Source organism: Haliotis rubra, unplaced genomic scaffold, assembly GCF_003918875.1.
Source record: "Haliotis rubra isolate DU_JTF1 unplaced genomic scaffold, ASM391887v1 Scf53, whole genome shotgun sequence".
Taxonomy (NCBI): Eukaryota; Metazoa; Mollusca; class Gastropoda; order Lepetellida; family Haliotidae; genus Haliotis; species Haliotis rubra.
This window is the reverse complement of record NW_025767224.1, coordinates 1,395,418-1,421,711: the sequence shown is the minus strand read 5'-3', so window position 1 is coordinate 1,421,711 and position 26,294 is coordinate 1,395,418. Positions and strand designations below refer to the sequence as shown.

General features: G+C 43.2%; 1 protein-coding gene across 1 annotated transcript; it reads left to right on the top strand.

The window, feature by feature from the left end:
- Nucleotides 1-2,529: 2,529 nt before the first annotated feature.
- LOC124252961 lies at nucleotides 2,530-9,703 on the top strand. The gene is made up of 4 exons (XM_046686664.1): nucleotides 2,530-2,716; nucleotides 5,261-5,336; nucleotides 6,416-6,445; nucleotides 8,575-9,703. The coding sequence occupies exons 1-4, from the start codon at nucleotides 2,684-2,686 to the stop codon at nucleotides 9,198-9,200; spliced, it is 765 nt and encodes a 254-aa protein (XP_046542620.1). The 5' UTR covers nucleotides 2,530-2,683; the 3' UTR covers nucleotides 9,201-9,703.
- The last annotated feature ends 16,591 nt before the right edge of the window (nucleotides 9,704-26,294 follow it).

Here is a 26,294-nt window from a genome sequence, read left to right as displayed (position 1 = left end):
ATTTACAAGTTAATTTTAATTTCAAACTTTAATAACATCGTATTTCTGTATTTTATGGCGAGGTGTAGGTGTAAGACGTCACGGACTGCCCTTGTTTGATGAGGTCGTAATGATTCACAATTCATCTGGCTCACTGGTTACACCTGTTATGTGTTCTTTGCGCTTATCCAATGTAGTTTTGTAATGGACAATGTGAGTGATATAATATCAAGTCCGTACCAGACCGCCAAACGTTTCTAGGGGCAGAGCCTCGTTTTGAAATGTCCACGATTTCCAGATTTTCGTTTGTCAGCGCACGCTGAACGACAGAGCACGCTGCACGACGTGTTTGCAAGGATTAGAAGGAGCGTGGTGTTGCAATATACAAGTGGTTAGATGTATCAAATAATACTGAATATTTATGTATCCAGCTGAATGCATTTGTATCAAAATTATGGACTGGTTATTGTACTAAGTTGCCCAATAGGACGGAACCCAGTCAGCAGGAAACGAGACTGATGTGTAATCAATGTTTTGACTTGGGGACCCATACCCGTAGTAGTAGTAGTAGTAGTAGTAGTAGTAGTAGTAGTAGTAGTAGTAGTAGTAGTAGTAGTAGTAGTAGTAGTATGTTATGGGTGAATAATTATGTTTTTTAGTTATATTCCAGCAATATCACAACGTGGGACACAAACGGGTTTCACACATTGAACCCATATGGGGAATCGAACCCGGGTCTTCTGCGTGACGAGCTAACACTTTAACCACTAGGCTACACCTACCTCAGTAGTATATTGTTGTCGTGTTTGTGATTGTTGTTGCTAGTGTTGTGGCTCGGTGACTTGGTGTGCCAGTGGTCTAAGACGATACAGTTCTCTGCGTTGAGTTGTGTCCCTTGCGCACGACAGGAACCTTTGAGTCTTGCTTCGAATTTCATGTTTCTTGTTTTGTCAGCGCTATAGCCGCGGTCGTTGGTTTCACCAGAGTGATGGAGACCTACCTTACCTCGGGCTTTAGGAGACCTACCTTACCTCGGGCCTTACCTCGGGCTTTAGGAGACCTACCTTACCTCGGGCTTTAAGAGACCTACCTTACCTCGGGCTTTCCTCTCACATTAAGGTGACTGATGCGTTGTGATACAAGCGGCGTCGAACGTAACACACTCACTCATTGACTATTGGCGTGTCAACATGGCTTGGTCTTTGCTCATTACATTATAGTTACTGATGTCTTGTCTCCTTTGGTGGTGTAGATATAAACAGTTTTTAATTATTTTCTTTTTAAACCGACCGCCCCAACTTTAGATCCCAGTGGCAACGCGAAACGCATGCACCAAATGCTGTCCCTATTGTTGTCCATTTGAGGAATCATATATTCGTGGAAGGTGCAATAAAATGTGTGTCAAAACAAACAGAATGAAACCAGGATAGCTAAATATAAATATATGCTGAAACATTGTTGATTAAAACAGTTGATGTGCACAAGGCGGAACAGCCATCAACGTGGATCGTTCTCAGGTGCACGCGCCCTAAAGAGGCGTGTCCACTCTAACGTTGTTCCTCCCCGTAAACTCGAACCAGACAAGAATGCAGAACTCTGATCTATGACGTCATTCTGGGCTCTCATTCAATGCATTGTTTGACTTTCCTGGTGAAAGGATACAATTACAGCGAGCACCATAGAATGAAGTTATGTTATGTCACGTCCAAGTCAGTATTGTGAAATACATTCATCTTCCCCAAGAATCTGCTTCCTGATGTTGCTATTCCAGCCCCCGTAGACGTTGTCCTGACGTTCCGGGCGGCGCCCCGTACCGTGTGAATTTCCATCTTCATCCGTGTACATCCTATTTTGGTGTCGATGACTATCCGGAGTTCACGAACACGCGATAAGCTGCTGAAGGTGTAAGGGAAAAGCACAATAATAGATGAAAATGAAGATTATCTGATTTGTTATGTGGTTTGACGGGTAATACATAGTAAACAAAGAACCAAGATGAACCAAGATGAATATTATGCAAATTTCTTACGGGAACTAATTGAAATAATCCCCTTTCTGTTTTTCCTTATATGTACAACATACACTTGCCTCAAGTACTTGTTGTAGCTTTAGTAAAGTCGTTAATTATGTTTAAGACAAAATATTATAGATGTCAACTTCTTCTTTATTGTAAACACAACGTTTCCTTGTCCCTTCGTCAGGTTAATTATGTTGTTCCGATTATAGTATTTATGTTTATTCCTGTTTTGATATTAGAAAGCAGCTTTTTAAATGTTTCATAGAAACGTTTTAATTAATAGTATAATATACCGATGTTATTGCTGCAAAACTGACTTTATTGTACAGGTGAAAACTTATCATACCCATCACCACAATAGCCAGATCAGTTTCATGGGTCCACCTTTAAACCTAAACCATACTTTTCTCGTCTTTCTTCAAAGTCAAAAGGTGTGATGTAATCAACGGATCATTTCAACTTTGGCATTTCATTCATGGCGCTAAATATTTGACATACTAGCGCATGCGTGTTTCATGTAACCGGAACGCAGTCATTTCCGACAAGTGGGCAGTGGGGATTTATAAATGGCCAGTTGGCGCTAAAGCCTGGTGTATATTCTCCTTAAATTTCCAGGCACACTCTTCTTGTATTCCCAGTGATAGAGCGCCGAGTTTAAAGGCATCGCTCTTCCGTCAGGGTGTTGGGATGACACCCTTAATCAATGTTGCATTTGCAGTTGTGAGTATACTTTGATATATTGTTTTACATCCCTTGTTCATTATAATAATGATGCGTTTTCTCTGACATAAGTCCTAGGGGGCGTGAATACACTGGTTTGTTTTGCCACTTTGTTGGTGTACGGTACAGCAAGTTACACTTCAGGTTTGAAGTGCGTGATATCCTTTGTTTAAGTGTTTCTACTACACGATCTAATGTAACCAAAGCTGGCTGTTTGTTCATGTGAGCAGTGTGTGTTCTCTTGTATGATGTGTGTATAGTGATATATCAGGATACAGCTGTACTAAGTTGTGTGACAAGTCTTACTTTATGTACTGTGAATTACCTCTAATGCGTCTGTCAAATTGTCTCCACAGAGAGCATGCAACAGAGTCATTGTAACACGCGTTAAGGAGAAATGACTCACTGAAGTTAAATATATTTGTGGACAAAACCGCTCCTCTGTTGTATGTTTATCGCGTGTTTATAGGCATTAATAGTGGATACAAACACACTCTGCGGATGTAATATGTGACCTTGCATATGGAAAATGTGACCCAGATGAGCAAGTGCGTGAAGTTTGTGACACTTTATGTTCCGTTTCGCAGACATTATGTTTCCTTTCCTTCTGTCATGCAATATTTATCAAAAACTGAAATTACGTGAATTGCAGCTTATTATAAACTAATTATATTTAGGTTTGGGTTTGATATAACTGAAACTATGTCATAATTTCTAACTTTGTTGATAACATTAATTTTCAAAATGTTGGGACCCTGGTTTGCCTGGGGTCTATACTCTTCGGTTAACTTGCAGACTTGCCTCCCTTAGGTGAGCCAGGATCCATTGATCATTGTTTCGATTTCTATTTGCCTTTTATCTTTGATTTGTTAGCACCTTACCCCTTACTTCTTGGGATTCGCCAAACAGACAGATGTTTTTATGCCAGTCACTTTGGGCCTTTTGCTCTAGTAATAAGGGGAGGCAGGGTGGTGTAGTGGGTAAACGTTCCGGCTGGTCACGCCGAAGGCTTGTGTTCGATTCCCCACATAAATACACTGTATGAACCTCAAGTTTGGTGTCTCCGCCGTGCTATTCCCGTAAGATTACCAAAAAGGGTCTATAACCACACCCCTTCACTCCAATAATGAACTGACATGTCGTGAAACATTCACATCAGCGCCACTGTCTCATTTTAAGAGGCTGCAATGTCAGCGACATGCTGGCCGACACGACGCATGCTTCAGTTACCCGAGTTATTACACTTTTAACCGCTTCCTACCTTACCATCCCCCGAATTGTGATATTTCCTCTAATGCAATCCCCCACATAGTTACAATGTTTAAAACCCATTTCTGGTGTCCCCCGTCGTGATAATGCTGGAATATTGCTAAAAGCGGCGTAAAGCCTCACTCACTCATAAGAAAGTTATCATTCATCTAGAAGCACGTCTCACGTTGAATGAAACTGTATGTAGAATGTTTACGACCCACGGGCAGGAAGTGCTGCCACGGAGAAAGCGTGTTCCAGTTGTTTTTGAGTCCCTCCCTTATTGCGGGGGCAGCGTTCCGTAGACGGGGTGCACCTGGACGCCATGTGCCATCTTCTTTGTGTTTTCAGACTGTGTGGCATATTTTCTCTGCAAATAGTTCCGACATCTATATTTAGTTTTAACTTACTGAAATGTTTTCATGGTTAATTTTACAATATTATGTAAAGGTCAGCTGTGACAAGCACATATACATATAAGACTTTGCACGTCGAATTATTCCGCCTGGCACATGCATGTGGACATTGATTTCCGTGTGGCTATAAAACAGATATTTCCCCATTGTTCAGTTTATTTGTGGAGATAACGGAAATGTATAACGCACCGACCTTCGTTACTCATCAGCGAGATTACAGTGTGTTGCATCCTGCAGTGAAGGCAGCGCCATGTAATAACACGTACCAGGTCTTGACCTAAAGGTTTGTTAAAGGTCTGTTAAAGGTTTGTTAAAGGTCTGTAGGGTTTAAGAGCCAAGTTTCGCAGCCCAGAGGTTTAAACTCTGACGCCGGTCAGCGCAGTGTGTGACTAATTGTCTGACCATTCATCTCGACTAATTTTGTGCCTCATCTCTCGGCTCACTCAATGGCTGAAACAGCAAAAAGATGATTATTCTCTCACATAGTCACGCCTAACTCACTCACTCACTCACCCAAACTCACTCACACGCACGTCTCACTCACTCATTCACACCTCACTCACTCACTCATTCAAACACACTAACTAACCAAAACTCACTCGCACGCACCGTACTCATGCAAATCTCACTCACTCACTCACTCACCACCCATCCACCCAAACTCACTCACTCACTCACTCAGTCAGTCAGTCAGTCAAACAAACCCATTCACTTACTCACTCACTCATCCACGCTCACTCACTTACTCATTCCCCCGCCGTGATGTCACTGGAATATTGCTAAAAGCGGCGTAAAACTAAACTCACTGATTCATTCACTTATATGCTGACACACGCCTCACTAACACAAACAAGTCACTCACTCACTTCGTCCACTTCAGGTGTACTGTGTGGTGTATGGTGAAGCGGGCCCTCCAGCGCTGAGACTGCAGGCTCCGGGGAGAGAACGGTCCAGAGGTAGGAGTTCTGAACATTCCAGATACGGTACAGATAACTGACTCTCAAAAGTTGTGTGAACAGAGTTACAACTTTGAAAGTATCAGTGAAACAGTCTTGTTTAATGGCGGACATGTGGTGGACGACATTTCTAAGTGTGACGCATCCCATGCAGTTTCCTGTTTCCCAGTGTCCCGCGTACTCTTGTCATGAGTGAGGGGTGCCACCGTAGGTGCAGGAAACACACGTCCTTTCACAAACACCATATAAATTACTCATGAATATATAGCACACACCACAGATTCCAATGTGTTTTGTCTGCCGAAATTCATTGCACTTTGCGTAAACGTCTAAACGGTTTTGCAAATTCTGTAAAGGAATCACAGAAGTTGTTTGCATGTCTTGATATGACGGTACCTCCACATATGCCTACAATCGGAATCGCATAGTGGACGTTTCTTCTGACAGAGGTATGTTATAATCATGAAAATGTTTGGTTTGGTTTTGTTTGCTGGATTTTGTTTTGACATATTACTAGGGTAAGGGGCTATGATTTGCATTTTATGACTAATAACGATGTCTTGCTATGTTAGAATTGCAATCGTGATGTTCACATTTAACATTAAACCTACCATATTCAAGATGTTCAAATATGACGTCTAAATACGGAATTCATGATATAGGGCCCGTAAGTAGGTCACATCGCAAGACCTTACGTTGTTTAGTACTTCCGGTGACAAACAACGTTACATTCCATTTTAAGTGGTCTCATAGTTGTCAGTAAGTAACCGATAACCCTTGCAGGAATATCAAATTTTCGATCTAACCGCCCCCAAATTAACCAACTATTACGACTGTGTCGACAGCCATGCATGGTTGTACACTTGGTCCGGTCTAGTAAAGGTCATATTTGGCGGTCGCGCAATTTGGAACCAGAACTGGTTTTTGAATATACGTTTGTCACCGGAAATTAGGGACCGGAAGTAAGCTGGGCACCGTAACGCATTTCGCAGGTTGTCCGGGAACCAGCGTAGTTCCGGAAGTAGCGCAACGCGTGACTTACCTATTTAAATATTTAATACGATATTGTATCTTTTCAGGCTGCGTCCAAGGAGCAGAGGTCATGGGAGGTCAGTATAACTTACCCTTTACCACTCTGGTGTATCCTCATCATTACTGTAGCACTGGACTGGGAGAGATAATGTCGTCGGTCATCAAACTATTTCTTTAACGATCATAAATTTCATGATGATCTCTATTCATGTAAGTTATATATGTTTTCTTACAATTTATGTGCTTATGGTGAATTGGTTTTAGCTAATTTGGATATGTCGATCATACCGATCTTGTGCTCTCTACAGAGTACGAGAGGGTTTTATTACTATGGAGCGTGTGATCCTTCAAAGCGCCATATTGAAACCTGCACAATATAAACATAACTGTACGGCTACTCAACAAACCTAAACCAGAGTTTAGTCTCTGGACATATGCACTTTTGATAAAAACCAGCAACTGCGTTTAAACTGAAAAGGAGAAGAAATCACGTTTGTTTTAAACATATTGTATTGTCCAAAAGACAAAGGGATTAAAAATCAAGTCTTTCAGAAAGGGCTGGACGAAAGGAAAATAGAATGGTTTAGGGACACTGGGCCAGACAATGAGCAAACCTTGCGGTATCCCTATGATAACACAAGCGTAGTAGAGGATCGGTTGACTCAATTACTGTACGAGCCACCCATGAGGATTCGTGTTCAACTTCTTCGGCCTGTTATTGTTTGTCAGAAACTACAGGTGCCCGTTGGGGTCGCCAGTGACGCATAAGACTTTATAGACACACGTACTGGAATTTTGTTTGTCAGAAGCTACAGGTGCCCGTTGGGGTCACCAGTGACGTATAAGACTTTATAGACACACGTACTGGAATATTGTTTGTCAGAAACTACAGGTGCCCGTTGGGGTCACCAGTGACGTATAATACTGTATAGACACTCGTACTGGAATATTGTTTGTCAGAAGCTACAGGTGCCCGTTGGGGTCACCAGTGACGTATAAGACTTTATAGACACACGTATTGGAATATTGTTTGTCAGAACCTACAGGTGCTCGTTGGGGTCACCAGTGACGTATAAGACTGTATAGACACTCGTATTGGAATATTGTTTGTCAGAAGCTACAGGTGCTCGTTGGGGTCACCAGTGACGTATAAGACTTTATAGACACACGTACTGGAATATTGTTTGTCAGAAGCTACAGGTGCCCGTTGGGGTCACCAGTGACGTATAAGACTTTATAGACACACGTACTGGAATATTGTTTGTCAGAAGCTACAGGTGCCCGTTGGGGTCACCAGTGACGTATAAGACTTTATAGACACACGTACTGGAATATTGTTTGTCAGAAGCTACAGGTGCCCGTTAGGGTCACCAGTGACGTATATAAGACTTTATAGAACACACGTACTGGAATATTGTTTGTCAGAAGCTACAGGTGCCCGTTGGGGTCACCAGTGACGTATAATACTGTATAGACACTCGTACTGGAATATTGTTTGTCAGAACCTACAGGTGCTCGTTGGGGTCACCAGTGACATATATAAGACTTTATAGACACTCGTACTGGAATATTGTTTGTCAGAAGCTACAGGTGCTCGTTGGGGTCACCAGTGACGTATAAGACTTTATAGACACACGTACTGGAATATTGTTTGTCAGAAAGCTACAGACTTTATAGACACGCACGTACTCGTTCAGAAGCTACAGGGGTCACCAGTGACGTATAAGACTTTATAGACACACGTACTGGAATATTGTTTGTCAGAAGCTACAGGTGCCCGTTAGGGTCACCAGTGACGTATAAGACTGTATAGACACACGTATTGGAATATTGTTTGTCAGAAGCTACAGGTGCCCGTTGGGGTCACCAGTGACGTATAAGACTTTATAGACACGCGTACTGGAATATTGTTTGTCAGAAGCTACAGGTGCCCATTGGGGTCACCAGTGACGCATAAGACTTTATAGACACACGTATTGGAATATTGTTTGTCAGAAGCTACAGGTGCCCGTTGGGGTCACCAGTGACGTATAAGACTTTATAGACACACGTATTGGAATATTGTTTGTCAGAAGCTACAGGTGCCCGTTGGGGTCACCAATGACGCATAAGAGTTTATAGACACACGTACTGGAATATAAGTACACTATCAGTATCAAGAATCATGGATACATTAAACTAACCAGTTGGTGTTTTCTGATTTCAGGAGCATTCGCAGACCTTCCTCCATGTCCTCCCTGGGTAGACGACAAAGAAAGGTGCCGCATCGGGGATACCATCCTCAGTCGCAGTCAATGCCTGGACATCATGACGGAGAAAGAATACCTTGCACTGTCCCGAAGTCGACCGGAGACCATGTCCCTCCCTCCTTCCCCGCCCCGTCCCGTAAACATCATGGTCAGCCCTCCTGGATGGCCCAGCGGAGGAAGTCCACCAGGGGGATGGGCCCAGAGCCACCCTCCTAGCCCTCCAGGGTCTCATTTTGGCCCCCCAGGGAGCAGTTCTGACTCTATGATGAAGGACAGCGACATCCTTGCCCCAGGACACAAGAACAGCCGCTGGTACAGCCGAGGACGCAGCTCATCCTTAGGCTCCATGCCCGGGTCAGCCCCGTCGTCCCCGGGGAGGAACGGCCCGAACCAGATGGTGAGAGCTGTCCAAAGGAGGAACTGGAGAAGGAGGGCTCCAAAGACCTGGACGAGGAGGAGGTCCGGTAACAGGAGAAGTCGCAAACAAAATCGAGAACAGAGAGGCAGGTCTTCGAGGAGGCGGAGCAGGAAGGCAAGAAAGTACGGAGGGCTATCGGCACCACCAAGAGCGCATCAACTCTAATGTCAAGACAATGGCAACACATATATAACTTTCATCCCTTTCATAGTGTGACTGGTTTAATGTCATACCTCTTAGGTTCATGGTCACGGGTGTGGCAAAATATATGATATGGATATATATTCCGATTGTTTGAATTTCTTACGGTGTATATTTACGAAAGAACGGTAATTCCTCTTGTGTCTGTCACTACAGAATTCACTGCCTGTTGCTGGTAATTGACAACAGAGCTAGTGCGCCTGATGATGGTGTGTGGGAATGTATGTAAGATATGTAGTATCACTACACGAAACATGTGACTGTATTTATAGCAAGTCGCGAACTATGGCCACACGGATGGTTTTGTTATAACAAACACAGCGTGAAGCACCGACAGTGGCATGTCACACCGGGACTCGTTGTTCTACACTATATTCTGTTATATACCTCTCTTGGAACACATAGTGTTGGCAAATCCTATAACTGTATACTGTTATTTTAATAAAAATACTTTTGTACATAGAAAAGCTCAGTCTATTATTGATCGATGCTACTGAATGAATCACTGAAGACTCGCCAGGATTAGGCTGTAAGAAAGGCAATGTAAAAACACTATTTGGGAGAGAGAAGAGATGAGATTATATGAATCTTCAGTTCCCTCTCTGAATGACGTTTGTATTTGTGAGAGAACTACAGTAACACACTTTGGGGGGAGGGGTAGTAGTGATAACGAAGGGGAGGAACGTATCACGACTAAAGATGGGTTCGGGAGCGGAGCACAAAATAATGAAAATTGTCCTTTATTGAAATCGGCGTCCTATTGGGGTCTGATCATGTTAAATAGAAAAAGCAGGCTTGGCAGAAGGAGTTGTCATAACAAAATATTACATTTGTTCAGAGGGTGTGAGCAGTTAACGGGAAAGGGCAGGGGATCACCCACTGTCATACATTATTAGTCCCCCGGAATATCCATTATATACTGTTATATTGTTCCAGTGTCGGTAGATACTGTTCCACCATGTAGTAGCAAAGGGTGTGAGTGAGGCGTGACACCGGGTGTTCAGTCGATGTTGATACAAAGCCCAAACACAGTGCAATGTGGCGTTTACCAACGTTAACAATATTTCAGTCACTAGTGTTTGCCTGTGTCAGGTAAAGTGGACTGAAAGCCAAACGCATACCCCAGGCGGACAAACAGGCGTGTGGTGCCGACAGACTAAGGGTCATAATCAGGGCTAAGCTACCAAGGGATGCAACTCTGAACGGCAAATTACGACCCTTAGATCACTTAACTTGTCCCGAATATGTAAAGAAATGCGTTTACTGCTTCCTTGTTGTACGGAACCCACTGGCAGTTGTTTCTTTGGTGGACTGCTATATTTATGAAAAACAGCCTGATTCCCGGGTTCTGCTGTCGAAGCGTTAGCGCAGCAAATTGATTCCCCGCTTCCTTGTGTTGGTGAGACGGAGCCCAGTCATAACTAAGCTGGACCGCTATACCAACAAGCTTTGAAACATATGCGGAAATTTAGACCTTGCCTCTTTATATGCAACCAGACACTTCGCCCGGCAGTTGTTATCGTCGCAGACGAAAGAGTAACTCTCACAGGTAACCAGTCCTGTTTGTATGCAAAGACATCGAAGCAGCAGTAAAATCGTCAGTAGGCCTCGGGACGGCCTGTTATGAAAATATCCAGTAACTAACACAAACATAATAATGTTCAAGCAAAACCGAAAACCAAATACAGAAGTGATTTAAATAGAGAATAATTTGTTATCAAGCAAGAAGCGAACACAATGCTATATTACATGAATATTATAGCTCATCGCCACCGCCGACGCTATTCTGGGTTAAGTTTCAATGCGTGATTAAACTAAACATGTCCCAAAGATCCTCAGGATTAACAACGTCACACGTAAAAGAATTCATTTTCTACGGCGAAATAAACATACACTGTGAAATTTAGTTTGTAGTGAAGATGGTGGTAAATTACAATGGACTCAAGCCTCCAATTTGAATTGGTGATACACAAGGATGTCAATAGGTTCCCCGACTATAAAGGAGTAGGTAATATTTTTAATATTCTTCTATCCTTCTAGAGAAATAAAAGTAATGAAAAGAGTAATGGCAATTGGTTACTTGTGTACATGTCACAGCACATCCAGTTTACATTTTCCTGTGTCATAACCCTGAAGATCCGGGTTAGAATATTGATCTTCAGTAACCCATGTTTGTCGTAAGAGGCAACTAACAGGATCGTGTGGTCAGGCTCGTTGGCTTGGTTGACACATGTAATCGTATCAAATTTGCATAGATCGATGCTCATGATGTTGATCACTGGATTGTCTGGTCCAGACTCGATTATTTGTAGATCGCCGTCATATAGCTGGAATATTGCTGAGTGCGGCGTAAAACAGAAACAACGCCCGTGTCAGTACGAAATTGACCCTGTGCTTGTCGTAGGTTACAACGTGTCACATGACTCCTGTGTGATGTCCCCAATGCCGTTGGTCGTCGTTCATGGTATCCAGACTGCCTCAGTTACTCCAAGTAGTCCGAGATACAGCTAGCCATCACCACACACTACACACTGCAGGCATCACCACACACTACACACTGCAGGCATCACCACACACTACACACTGCAGGCATCACCACACACTACACACTGCAGGCATCACCACACACTACACACTGCAGGCATACTTGGCTGCATGCCAGTTCACTTGCGCACCTGTATCGTGGTATAAATCTTCCATACAGGCCAGCGGTCTATGTCAAGTTCATATTTATTTGGCCGAGTGTCATGCCGGTGAGCTCTTGAGCGGAATGTAGCTCCAATTAGGCTCTGGATGACTCCCACATTGCGGTAAGCGGGGGTTTAAAACATGGACTGACACAATCGGGTCAGTGTATCTCTGATAAAGCACGCTACAGATAACGAGCCTCCTCTCTATTGCTGCTGAGATTTCTCAGCAATATTCCAGCTATATGATGGTAGTCTTTAAATAATCAACTCTGGACCAGACAATCCAGTGATTGATAGCCCGAGCATCGACCTATGGAATTGGGATATTCTACCATCACCATGACAACTGGAATCTTGTCTCGGCAAGAATTGGTTAGTGGATACTTTCAACCCGAATCTTCACTAAGGGAGACAAGTATGCGTTGCTGAAGTCCAATTACCGTTATGCGTTGATTTATTCAGTTAAACTGGAAGAGAGATGCCAGACAAGGGACGTTCACTGGCTTGTTCAGCAACACAGATGTTAGCCAGGATAGATTGATACAGGTTGTTTGGTATACTGTATGTTTGTTTTCTTGTTAGACCGTTATTTTAATTGCTCCAACATTAGCCTCACTCCTGTTGAAACATAGTTGTCATCATCAAGGGGGATCTTTGTAGATGTTCTGTTGATAAATAGACTCACATGGATTTCTAAATGAGGGTACGAGTGTGGCATATTTTCGCTTTTAGGAATATTAATGCATGGCCACAACAGGAATTGGCTTCATGCATGGAAGCCATGTGAGAATCGAACACTGGCCTTCCGTGTGAGGAGCGAGTGCATTGACCACTAGACCATCCCATCACTCTTGGTATAATTACATTTTTACAACCCCCCAAAAGATAGTTAATTCTTTAAAACTGGAAACCCATCTTTGTTTCAAGATTGTCTAAACTAAGGAGTATCAGTGTTGCTGCCGGTTACAAAGGAATTGGAAAGTCTAATACCTGCATTCAACAGGGTTTATTCCATATAGACGAATTCTCGATCATACAAGACTAGAATACCTTATCACGTTTGGGACAGTAAATATGAAGTGTTTCTTCTGAGTTATTTCGAAAAGGCGTTTGTCTTCTGATATTAAGATTTCGTTATTAAAGGTCTATGAAATAGACTGTCACTCCCATCTACCCTTCTAGTTTATATAGGCTGTGGGAAAGATTATGTGGAATAAGAAGCGGGGCGTCATCACACAGATGAAATCCTTAACTTGTCAGCTGGCTGATGGGTTTGACTTCCTTGGTCATGTGGATTAGGCGTTCGTCTTCGGACCAGAACGGTCGTGGTTCGAATCCCATCAGCGACTGGAAACATTATGGTTGCTCCATTGACGTGGTTAATCGATTGTCTGTGCTGGTTGAGTCTGTGCTGTATTTCCACATCACCTGAGTACCCCTTGATGTGTTTGCATCAACGGAAAGGTTTCAGTGATGCCTAATGACGTCATGTTCTCCTGTTCCACAAGGTCATACCATTTGTAAAATGCTAATACTTTTCATAGCAGGATTAAGGAGCGCTTCTGAACATATCATGAATATGCATAAACGTTTTTAAATGTAATCATATAACATTTTGCAAGCATAACATATTCTAAAAACTATGTGTGTACATGTGCATTGACAGTTAACTGTTAAATTGATGTTCGAAAATATAGGTCCCATTATGACCCCATAAACTTCAACTACCTTATGTTACATGGTGATGACCAAACGACAAAACTGTTAAAATCAAGACTCGACATTTCAAATCTTCCAAACATCACTGAACTGAAGTGAGCCTAATTCACTTTACCTCGTACCCCCACCCCCTCCCCACCCACCCCCATATGGTACCAGTGATACTGCATGCATGCATGTCTGTTGCTGACGTACCCAGGTGATTGCATGCATGTCTGTTACTGACGTACCCAGGTGAATGCATGCATGCCTGTTGCTGACGTACCCAGGTGAATGCATGCATGCCTGTTGCTGACGTACCCAGGTGAATGCATGCATGCCTGCAGCTGTTGCTGACGTACCCAGGTGAATGCATGCATGCCTGTTGCTGACGTACCCACGGTAATGCATGCATGCATGTCTGTTGCTGACGTACCCACGGTAATGCATGCATGCATGCCTGTTGCTGACGTACCCACGGTAATGCATGCATGCATGTCTGTTGCTGACGTACCCACGGTAATGCATGCATGCATGTCTGTTGCTGACGTACCCACGGTAATGCATGCATGGATGTCTGTTGCTGACGTACCCAGGTGAATGCATGCATGTCTGTTGCTGACGTACCCAGGTGAATGCATGCATGCATGTCTGTTGCTGACGTACCAAGGTGAATGCATGCATGTCTGTTGCTGACGTACCCACGTTAATGCATGGATGGATGTTTGTTGCTGACGTATTTAGGGTGTTCGTTTCAGATGTCATTACTCGTCATATAGAACGAGACATCTGACGATGGATATCAATGTCAATGACCCATCACACAACGGCAGGTCGAGGAGATCCATTTTCATCCAGCTGGATGTACAAGGCTATATTCTGAGCCCGGGAGACATAATGCCTCAAAGATTATGTACATATTGTAACTAAAACAAAATCGAAGAACAGTATCAATTCACTCTTATATGCTTAACAGGCATTTGAAAGCAAAACATTCCGAATGAATATTTAATTCGACCGTCAGTCTAATACTATATTCGCCTTAAAAGCAGGAATTATTAATCATATAGTATATTTAAAAATAGCCCTTCAAGAACATAAACGCACGTACATAACACACTATACTGTTTGTAGATGATCTTGTACAGTATCGTATTCAACTCACATATACTCTCCCAAAAAAGAAACGCATATAGGAATTTCAACTGTATTTTTATGTTTATTTTGACTGACTCAGTTTGGTTTTACGCCGCTTTTAGCAATATTCCAGCAACGTGACGGCGGGGGACACCAGAAATGGACTTCACAAATTGTACCCATGTGGGGATCCGAACCCGGTGTAGCAGCCCAGAATAACCCCCCACCAGATTATACCCCGGGGTAAACTATAGGCTAGCCCAGTTTATACCCCGGGGGTATATTCTGGACCAGGCCAAAGTATACCCCTCCAGCCCAGACTATACCCCTAAAAATTATGTTGACAATTCACTCAATATGAGTGTGTGACTCGGGCAATGGTCTTGGTGTCATTTAAAGGAATTTGTAGGTGCATTTCATTTACATTACTGCATAATACAAAATTTATTAAGTATTTGTTGAGTGCCTCTCTGCAATATGATATTTTCGACTTTGCGTAACCCAGCCATGCTGATATATCAAGGTTAGTAGTTAGTTATTTGCTTTATTTAGCGTCGCACACACAACTAAGGTATTTCGGCAACGGGGTAGTACAACATGAACAGATTAACTACGGGCACACTCTACTCATCAATCTAATTAGAGCTGTACCATTATGGAGGTGGGTGTTGTCTTAATTAATACCCTACTCCACTGTCTAGTACCATTATGGAGGTGGGTGTTGTCTTTAATTAATACCCTACTCCACTGTCTAGTACCATTATGGAGGTGGGTGTTGTCTTAATTAATACCCTACTCCACTGTCTAGTACCATTATGGAGGTGGGTATTGTCTTAATTAATACCCTACTCCACTGTCTAGTACCATTATGGAGGTTAGTATTGTCTTAATTAATACCCTACTCCACTGTCTAGTACCATTATGGAGGTGGGTATTGTCTTAATTAATACCCTACTCTTCTGTCTAGTACCATTATGGAGGTGGGTGTTGTCTTAATTAATACCCTACTCCACTGTCTAGTACCATTATGGAGGTGGGTGTTGTCTTAATTAATACCCTACTCCACTGTCTAGTACCATTATGGAGGTGGGTGTTGTCTTAATTAATACCCTACTCCACTGTCTAGTACCATTATGGAGGTGGGTGTTGTCTTAATTAATACCCTGCTCCACTGTCTAGTACCATTATGGAGGTGGGTATTGTCTTAATTAATACCCTACTCCACTGTCTAGTACCATTATGGAGGTGGGTATTGTCTTAATTAATACCCTACTCCACTGTCTAGTACCATTATGGAGGTAGGTGTTGTCTTAATTAATACCCTACTCCACTGTCTAGTACCATTATGGAGGTGGGTGTTGTCTTAATTAATACCCTACTCCACTGTCTAGTACCATTATGGAGGTTGGTGTTCTCTTAATTAATACCCTACTCCACTGTCTAGTACCATTATGGAGGTGGGTATTGTCTTAATTAATACCCTACTCCACTGTCTAGTACCATTATGGAGGTAGGTGTTGTCTTAATTAATACCCTACTCCACTGTCTAGTACCATTATGGAGGTGGGTCTTGTCTTAATTAATACCCTACTCCACTGTCTAGTGCCATTATGGAGGTGGGTGTTGTCTTAATTAATACCCTACTCCACTGTCTAGTACCATTATGGAGGTGGGTGTTGTCTTAATTAATACCCTACTCCAGTGTCTAGTACCCTTACCATTATCCGGAAAATGTATCGGACCATTTCAATGTTGTAACCAGTGTTTAATTGTGTGAGAAGTACAATAAAATTATAGTAGTATCCTTAATCACTTGTTTTCTGTAGGGGTATAATCTGGGCTAGGGGGTATACTATGGCCGGGTCTTCGGCCTGACGAGCTAACTTTTTAACCACTAGGCTACCCCACCGCCCCTGTTTATTTTGAAACATCTTGTAGGCTTTATGAGTCAATGAAATATAGCGAAATTGCACACTGGGAATGCAGACTTATCCGTCTTTGGCACCAACTCGAGGAAAGTCAGTTTGAGTGTCACATGGAGACGTGTGGCGGCGCTGTTGTGGTTCTGGAGGAAGTCTCTAGTGTGACGTGCTGTGTGGGGCCTGGCATTGTCCTGTTGAAACAACTCCCTCTGGCGATCAATGCTTGGAAGGAGGTGTGGGCGTAGGATTTCGTCACAGTACCGTTGAGCTGTCAGGTTGCCCTGGATCATCACCAAATCACTTCTCCTACGGCAGGTGATCGCTCCCCACATCATAACACCTCCCCGGCCGAATCTGTCCACCTGGGGAACAAAAGCGTCGGCGAAACGTTCACGTCGACGTCTGTACACCCGCATTCTTCCATCGCGTCGTTCCAATAGAAATCGTGATTCATCACTGAACCAGATTCTACGCCAATTCGGTAGGTTCCAGGCCTGAACGTTGGTGCACCATTGAACTCGATATCGACGATGTTGTTGTCGAAGCACAGGGCCAAAATAAGGTCTTCTGGCACGTAAACCAGCCTCTCTCAACCTGTTCCTGATGGTCTGTGCAGAAAGCCTCCTCAATCCGGGTATTTGTCGAGCGGTACTGGTCGCCGTAGCTGTTCGATGACGCAGGTGATGAACCGGGATGTAGCGATCCTGCGCCGCAGTGGTCGCTCGAGGTCGCCCACTACGAGGGGCATCTGCTACCGCATTCTGCCGGCGATATCTCTCCCAGAGCCGTGAAATGGTGCTTTCGTGAACATTCATGCGTCAGGCAACTGCACGTTGAGACTGGCCAGCTTCAAGCAAACCAATGGCGATGTGACGGTTGGTCTTCACTTGGACGTGGCATTTTGCGTTCGTCAACAATATTCCAAATACATTGAATAATCGACAGACAGCGATCAACCTTTTATACCCATCATTGAGACTATTTGATCCCCAACTTTCGTGCATTGCGTGCATTCTGTATTCTGTGACACTACACGCCGAAATTGAAAATCATGCTGTTAAATACGGGTATTTTACTTATGGTGCGTTTTGTTGTGATGTTTCAAAACATAAACACCATAGGACTCATAAACAGAGCAAAACCTTTTGTAAAATGAATCACGTTTTAGTTCATTGCTACATGAAATCGCTATTTTCATGATGGGTTTCTTTTGGGAGAGTACATTTCTGCATATAGACTTTATACAATAAACGTTTGAGTTTGAATATCTCTTTGAATAACTGTGTGTCCTGTCACCTTGAACGTTGAACACGTGAATTATGCACTGACAATTATCACAAGCGGAGCGGTTGTAATGATTAAACAAATGTTTCTACCCATACATACTAACTGTAGAAGATGAAATGTTATGATGCTGATGCGGTACACTCACTCACTCACCCGCTCACCTACCCACCCACCCACTCACTCATTCCACATCAGTCGAGTTACTGTGGGACCTTAGCTGGCTGTTGGAGTGTATAGCATTATGCGAAACAATCGTAATTCGTAATTATGTGAATATACAATTCTTCATGTTGGTATGGCTCGGTAACATTTGACTGTTTGCAATAATTTTAGTTTTAGGGATTTAGCTCCTATTGCTAAATTCTTGCAGTAACATTGACAGTGTACAGGAGGGGGTATAAACGTTTCTGATTACAGGACAATTAATCATTTAATATTGATGATTTACATGTCGGTTGAAACACATGTCAAGTCGAGTCATCATACACTTTGTGTGAGAGATACCTGGCTATGTATCCCTTAGGTGTTGTTTACGGACACCCTGGTTTTGAATAACGGACACCCTAGCTAGTGGTAATAATGGACACCATGGTTTTAATAACGGAGACCCTGGTGGGAATAACGGACACCCTGGTGGGAATAACGGACACCTGGTGGTAATAACGGACACCCTGGTGGTAATAACGGACACCCTGGTGGTTATAACGGACACCATTGATTAAATAACGGACACTTCGGGTGGTAATAACGGACACCCTGGTGGTAATAACGGACATCCTGATGTTGAGAATGGATATCCTGGTGGTAATAACGGACATCCTGATGTTGAGAACGGATATCCTGGTGGTAATAACGGACACCCTGATGTTGAGAACGGGTATCCTGGTGGTAATAACGGACATCCTGATGTTGAGAACGGGTATCCTGGTGGTAATAACGGACATCCTGATGTTGAGAACGGGTATCCTGGTGGTAATAACGGACATCCTGATGTTGAGAACGGGTATCCTGGTGGTAATAACGGACATCCTGATGTTGAGAACGGATATCCTGGTGGTAATAACGGACACCCTGATGTGGAGAACGGGTATCCTGGTGGTAATAACGGACATCCTGATGTTGAGAACGGATATCCTGGTGGTAATAACGGACACCCTGATGTTAATAACGGATATCCTGGTGGTAATAACGGACACCCTGATGTTGAGAACGGGTATCCTGGTGGTAATAACGGACATCCTGATGTTGAGAACGGGTATCCTGGTGGTAATAACGGACATCCTGATGTTGAGAACGGATATCCTGGTGGTAATAACGGACATCCTGATGTTAATAACGGATATCCTGGTGGTAATCGCTGACAACCTTTTGGCATCATTAAACATCATGACGGGTGTCGACATGAGACGTCAGAGTATGGAGTAATGGACAGGCTATAGGTTATAGCCACGTCATAACTTCCCATTCAGACCTAGATGATATTATATTTTCTAAAGGGGCACACGACCAACTCGTCTCTGTAGTCACTCTTATACATGTGACCTTGACCTCACGCTGACAAACAAATGCACGTGTAGTGTGCCAGTATCTTAGGGACATTAACTTAGAATGTTAACACCACATTTTGTACAATTTATCTAGACGAGCGGGTATAAGGTACCATCATTCTTCAGACGGTCTTTCTGTAACCATGGTAACACATCTTTGTTTCTTGTCGGTGCTTGAAAGTAATGCGTTTCTTTGTATCCAGTTTATCTTGAATTGCTTATTTATTCAATTAATCTTACCCTTTCTTACAGATGGATATATTTAGAGTTGTGTTTGGCTGAGGAATGAATGACTCACTCATGTTTTCAGTTTCAGCAGCAGGGCTTGCTTGTGGGCAGGGTGACTGGTGCTGTACGGGCCTAGAGTGCAAAAGGTCTGCACGGACCTCGGGGCATAAGTGAGTGAGTGAGTGAGTTTTGTTTACGCCGCACTCAGCAATATTCCAGCTATATGGCGGTGGTCTGTAAATAATCGGATCTGGACCAGACAATCCAACAGCATGAACATCAATCTACGCAACACGGATACGATGACATGTGTCAACCAAGTCAGTGACCTTGACCACCAGATTCCGTTAGTTGCCTCTTACAACAAGCAATGGCTACTGAAGATCAATTCTAACCTGGATCTTCACCGGCCTCGACTTATAAGGGTTACGGGGTGACTGGGCTACACGGACCTCGGGGTATAAGGGTAATCGGATGACTAGGCTGCACGGACCTCGGGGTATAAGGGTTACGGGGTGACTACGGCTGCACGGACCTCAGCGTATAAGGGTTATGGGGTGACTGGGCTGCACGGACCTTGGTGTATAAGAGTTATGGGGTGACTGGGCTGCACGGACCTCGGGGTATAAGGGTGACGGGGTGACTGGGCTACACGGACCTCAGGGTATAAGGGTTACACTGGGGTGACTGGGCTGCACGGATCTCGGGGTAATGGGGTGACTGGGCTGCATGGACCTCGGGGTATAATGGTTACAGGGTGACTGGGCTGCACGGACCTCGGGGTATAAGGGTTACGTGGTGACTGGGCTGCACGGACCTAGGGGTATAAGGGTTAAGGAGTGACTGGGCTACACGGACCTCGGCTTATTAGGGTTATGGGGTGACTGGGCTGCACGGACCTCGGGGTATAATGGTCACGGTTACTTGGCTGCACGGACCTCGGGGTATAAGGTTTACAGGGTGACTTAGGCTGCACGGACCTCGGCTTAAGGGTTAAGGGTTACGGGATGACATGGGCTGCACGGACCTCGGCGTATTTAAGGGTTATGGGGTGACTGGGCTGCACGGACCTCGGCTTATAAGGGTTACGGGGTGACTGGGCTGCACGGACCTCGGCTTATAAGGGTTACAGGGGTGACTGGGGCTGCACGGACCTCGGCTTATAAGGGTTATGGGATGACATGGGCTGCACGGACCTTGGCGTATAAGGGTTATGGGGTGACTGGGCTGCACGGACCTCGGGGTATAAGGGTTACAGGGTGACTGGGCTGCACGGACCTAGGGCTTATAAGGGTTACAGGGTGACTGGGGCTGCACGGACCTCCTCGGCGTATAAGGGTTATGGGGTGACTGGGCTGCACGGATCTCGGGGTATAAAGGTTACGGGGTGACTTGGCTGCACGGACCTTGGGGTATAAGGGTTACGGGGCGACTGGGCTGCACGGACCTAGGGGTTGTGATCAGTGGTGTTACAAAGGCCTAGAGTGCTAGGGTTACAATAGACTAACGCTAAGTTTGTGAAAGTATATATTTTATAAAGATACAAATGAAACGTTTATAATGAAAAGGAACCCCAGTGAGATGTGACATTCAGACCTGCATCATGTAGGGTGTTGCATAATGGGCTAGGAAGAAGGAAAACTAATATGGTTCAGGGATTGTGAGACAGACCAGGAAGATGTGTCAGACCTTTAAGCAAGCGTTTGGGGAAAGGCGCAAGAAAGTATTTTGGTCACCACTAGAATCAAACGTAGATATTAAAGTGTCAGCTCTCAATATATTGTAAACAGTGCCAGTTTGAATATCTGGACACCATGTTTTTGAAAGATTAAAATGGGGGTGTCCTTTAAAACAGCTCTGTCTAATATAAATCAAGCAATCCAAATGTTAGAATGTTGATTATGACGGGAAGTCATCCAATACTATAATGGACATATGTTATATGATAATATCTGAGGGCATACCATTATCCAAGAGGTACCTAATGACAGATCATATTTCACTTTCTGCAATTTTGAAAGAAATATTGTGATGACTAATATCTCGTTAACCACATTACCCACATATGTGAAATTTTGGATATGGCTTTGCTAATGATACCTTCAAAATCAAATGGAAGTTCTCTAACATTGGGGGGGCGGTGGGGTAGCCTAATGGTTAAAGCGTTGGCTCGTCACGCTGAAGACCCGGGTTCGAATGCCCACATGGGTACAATGTGTGAAGCTCATTTCTGGTGTCCCCCGCCATGATGTAGCTGGAATATTGCTAAAAGCGGCGTAAAACCAAACTCAGTCAGTCAGTCTCTAACATTGGACATCGAGAATATAGTTATAGTCCGTTTGGAGCAAAAGCGGACCGATGAAATGCAATGTAACTCGAAAACTTATAAACATATAATACTCAATGAAACGCTGATCATAATCAAAACATCAGACCAACTCTGTGGTTTGTTTGCAGAATTTATGTCCTTAAATTTAAAAAGTTGTTTTACAAACTATCATTAAAATTTTGACACAGTTCGCTATTTGTTACGAGGGAGGAGTGCGGAGAAAGGGACAGCCAGGTGTTAGAGAAGTACGTGCAAAAGTGCCCACCAAGTTATTGATTCATTAACCTGTGCTGTGCCGTCTCCATCCTTTCTCGCACACCTGGCTGTCCCTTTCTCTGCACTCCTCCCTCGTAACAAATAGTGAACTGTGTCAAAACTTTAATGATAGTTTGTTAAACAACTTTTTATTTTTAGGATATAAATTCTTCAAAAACCTCACAGAGTTGGTCTGACGTTTTAATTATCGTTTCATTGAGTATTATATGTTTATTAGTTTTCGAGTTAGATTGCAATTCATCGGTCCGATTTTGAGCCAAACGGACTATAGGCCGACTACTTTTGGAACAACCCTCGTATTTCCACACAATTTTAAAGGGTCGCGTTTGTTTATGTCATTAAGGTAAGGGCCATAAATGTAGTATGTATATGTTTCTGTAACTCACTCACTCGCAAAGCAATGCCTGTGAACAGAATAGTACCGGGACACCCGTGTGCGCTAACGTGTTTGTGAGGGTGTTGGGCATGATATCAACATCCGCCACAGGGGTTGTAATGTATAGGTCTGTCAGTAAAAACATATGACATGTGTCAGAACGTATTTAATGTCAAGTTGCGCTGTGCTCGCGTGCAGCCGACGATACAGTAAATTATTGTCACTCAATATATAGATACACAGATATATTACAACTATAATGAAATATGATCATATTTAATTATGTTATTGTTAGATTATTGTCTTAATCACCATGGAAGGTGTGTGATTATATCTGACAATATTGCCCGTTTTGGCAGCTTAATAAGTCGAAGGACCAGGTTTAGTGACTTGGTATATTAAATGTCATCATACCTGGGGATTGAGGACTTTTGTACAGAAGCATATTAGGGGTCTATCGTCTGAGATAATGTGCTTTGAGTCTTCACAGATTTCAATGCGAACATGCTGACGATAACTGGTATATATTTAAAGTAAAGCCCAACGCACCACTCACAAAATCTAGCCTCGATACTGGAAATATGTCGTCAAAATTCTACAATTTTGAAACTGTATATAGTATAAAGTTAAATACATTTTACCACGAAGCGGTTTCCTTTACCCCAAGTTATTGCCACCTCAAGTTATCTAAAACAACAAATCAAGCAGTAACGTTCCACAAAAGCCTACGCCTGTGTTCAGGTATTAACTACCTTGTACAACAGTTAAACCTGTCAAAGGAAACACCACTTGACATAAGGCATTAGTAAGCATCACAAAGGAAACAATACTAGGTCCTGGGAAATATATCAGTACTTACGATTCAAGTAGACCAGCCAGGCACTATGTCGTACGTACAGTACTGGACATCGCCTGGTGCCGCTGCTTCTGAACGCGGCCCTCTGTACCCGTGTCCAGATCGGCGACACAAGTACTGAGGACGTGCTGAAACACTCCACTATACGTGCAACATTTCACTCACGTGTGTAGACGATGCTATCACGTGGAAGTCAAGCTTTCATTTGACCTTCTGGCATACGGAACAGTCGATGGTTCATGCATTATTGAAAAGTAGTCTCAAGTATCAGCAAAACTGTTGGCAAACGCCGTGGGAACATGTCGTCGATGTGTGTGTCGTTGGTGGCTGCGTATGTCGTCGTAACTGACCTTGTTTGGCTGCACGTACATGCAGGTGAGTTAGCTACCGTCACGTGTCTACAACGACGTGCACGTCTTGGCACAAACCACAGGATAGCCCTCAGAAGACTCACAGTGAGTATCTGAAATCAAAATGTCAGATTGAAGACAAGAGCATCATGACAACTGTCTTTATGTAACGGAAGATGATGTTTTACTCTTTTCAAACAATCTACATTTGTATATACTTGGTTGTTTTCACTGAGCAATATCCCGGGTATGACCGAGTCAGAAACTCTACTGACATCATGAGCTAAGATTGGGGATTGCAAGTGAAGGATCGAGCCTGACTACCCGATACCGTTAGTCGCCTCTTATGGCAGACATTAGAGGCAGCAGATCAGTCCTAACCCGTGTCTTGACTGCGATTTACGTGCACGTACTGCTTTTTAGTAATGTAATGGAGACTGGTTATTGTCAGGCAGTGACGTTTTTGTAAGCTATACGTCATCTGTCTGCCCAATGAATGCATCATATGGTTGGTAACATACTAGATACTTGACAGAGAATGAATATTAGTCGAGTGTGGTATCGTATCACGTATCTGAAAATAGAAATGAATATTTAATTCTTAGTTTATATGTGATATTTCCGATACGAAACAAATGGGTATGTTTGTAAGCATTGAGTACCATTCTTATGATAATAGAAAATAGTTCCCATTCCCTCAAGTATACTATTCACACTTTGCTAAGGATCAAATCATTGATGCAACAGAAAACTATGATGTGGGGTCTAATTTGGTTTAAGTATCATAGCTTATTGTAAGCATGGATCCTAGGTTTCGGTATGTGACTCCATCTTGTGGATCTCATACCTACTATTGACAGGTGTTGTGTACTTGTCAATAACTCGTTCTATGATTTGCAAAATGGTTGATTGGTGCCATGAAAACCATTTTTATTGTTACTCATGTATCAGTTGCATAAGGTTAGAGTAAAGTGGCTGTTTGCCTAAGAGGTGTTACCATATCATTATCTATCCTGTTTTAAATGAATACAATTTAAAATTATAAATCTATGTTTAAGTAAAGTTGGGAATTTTGTGATCCTTAGCAAAGTGTGAGTAGTATATTTTCAGAAAGCCCGCAGTATTGCAGTGATTGTGGAAACCATTCCCTTCATTACCATATTGGCATATGATTTGCAGCCATATGTATGTGCATTATCTGTCACTTACAACTCGGGGAACCTCTTTCTGTCAAGGGGCGGTGGGGTAGCCTAGTGGTTAAAGCGTTCGATCGTCACGTCGAAAACCCGGGTTCGATTCCCAACGTTGGTAATGTGTGTGAAGCCCATTCCTGGTGTCCCCCGTTGTGATATTGCTGGAATATTGCTAAATTGGCTGTAAAACCATACTCACTCACTCACTCTTCCTGTCAAACTCAAATTCTACGTGTGTATAGTTTCTTTTGCCTAGCTGTATATTCGATTTTACTGAGGGTCGCCCATTATACTGAAATTCACATCAAGGACCTACTATAGTTCATTGTGTCCTAAAGTTCTTTATGTCCTAGTAATTCTTAGCAAAGTGCTCAGACACAAATAGATTTATCATATAATTATGCGTGTTATTATTCATTTATTATAATATTACGTGGAGGTCTGAATGGTCGCTGGGCTCATCTATCTTACGGTGGCTTGAACATTGCATTGTGTATCATTATATTATCAACTTCAGACGTAGGAACGTTTTCCAATTTTTTTAAATATAGCCTCAACAGGGAAATACACAAACGTGAGATTTTACCATTACGGTTGACCTTGTCTGGTGTGGTAAATACTTTGCCTTGTGACAATACAAATTTAAAGCAACGCGCATTCCAAGGTCAGGCAAAACTATAACGTTAGTAGTCGTATATATGTCACTATCCTACAAGTTTTGAATGGGGAATCCTATGTTAAAATTTTCGCAAAAAAGAGGTCCCCAATTAGCGAGCTCTGCCGCGGCGAGCAACCGCCGCCCGCTAATTAAACACATCGCGCCGCGTAGGGTAAACACCAGCCCCGGGAAGCTAGCGAGAAAAGTACACAGACGTCCGATATCGAGACGTAGCTAAAAGTATTTTAATGAGACCGCTGTTAATTAATTAGACATGCACGCGGTCTTATAGTATGAACAGAACAACCAAACTGTAGAACTTGAAAACGACAATTAAATGTGAATGATATCGGTAGTTAATTAGTTATGGGCGCAGAGTCTTAAGAGTCATATGAGTTTGAATATCTCGCCGAGAAGTGTTACGCGCGCACCAACGCCATTCGAGAGTGCCTAGGCTTTAGTGTAAAATGTCCTACCTGTGTGACTCGTGTTCTGGTCTGCTTCCAGTGGA

Bases quoted from the DNA above. Each gene is read 5' to 3' on its own strand.
- LOC124252961 (XM_046686664.1), top strand. From the start codon at position 2,684: ATGACACCCTTAATCAATGTTGCATTTGCAGTT. The intron at 2,717-5,260 runs GTGAGTATACTT...CGTCCACTTCAG, and splicing joins TCAATGTTGCATTTGCAGTT to GTGTACTGTGTGGTGTATGG. The intron at 6,446-8,574 runs GTCAGTATAACT...TTCTGATTTCAG, and splicing joins AGGAGCAGAGGTCATGGGAG to GAGCATTCGCAGACCTTCCT.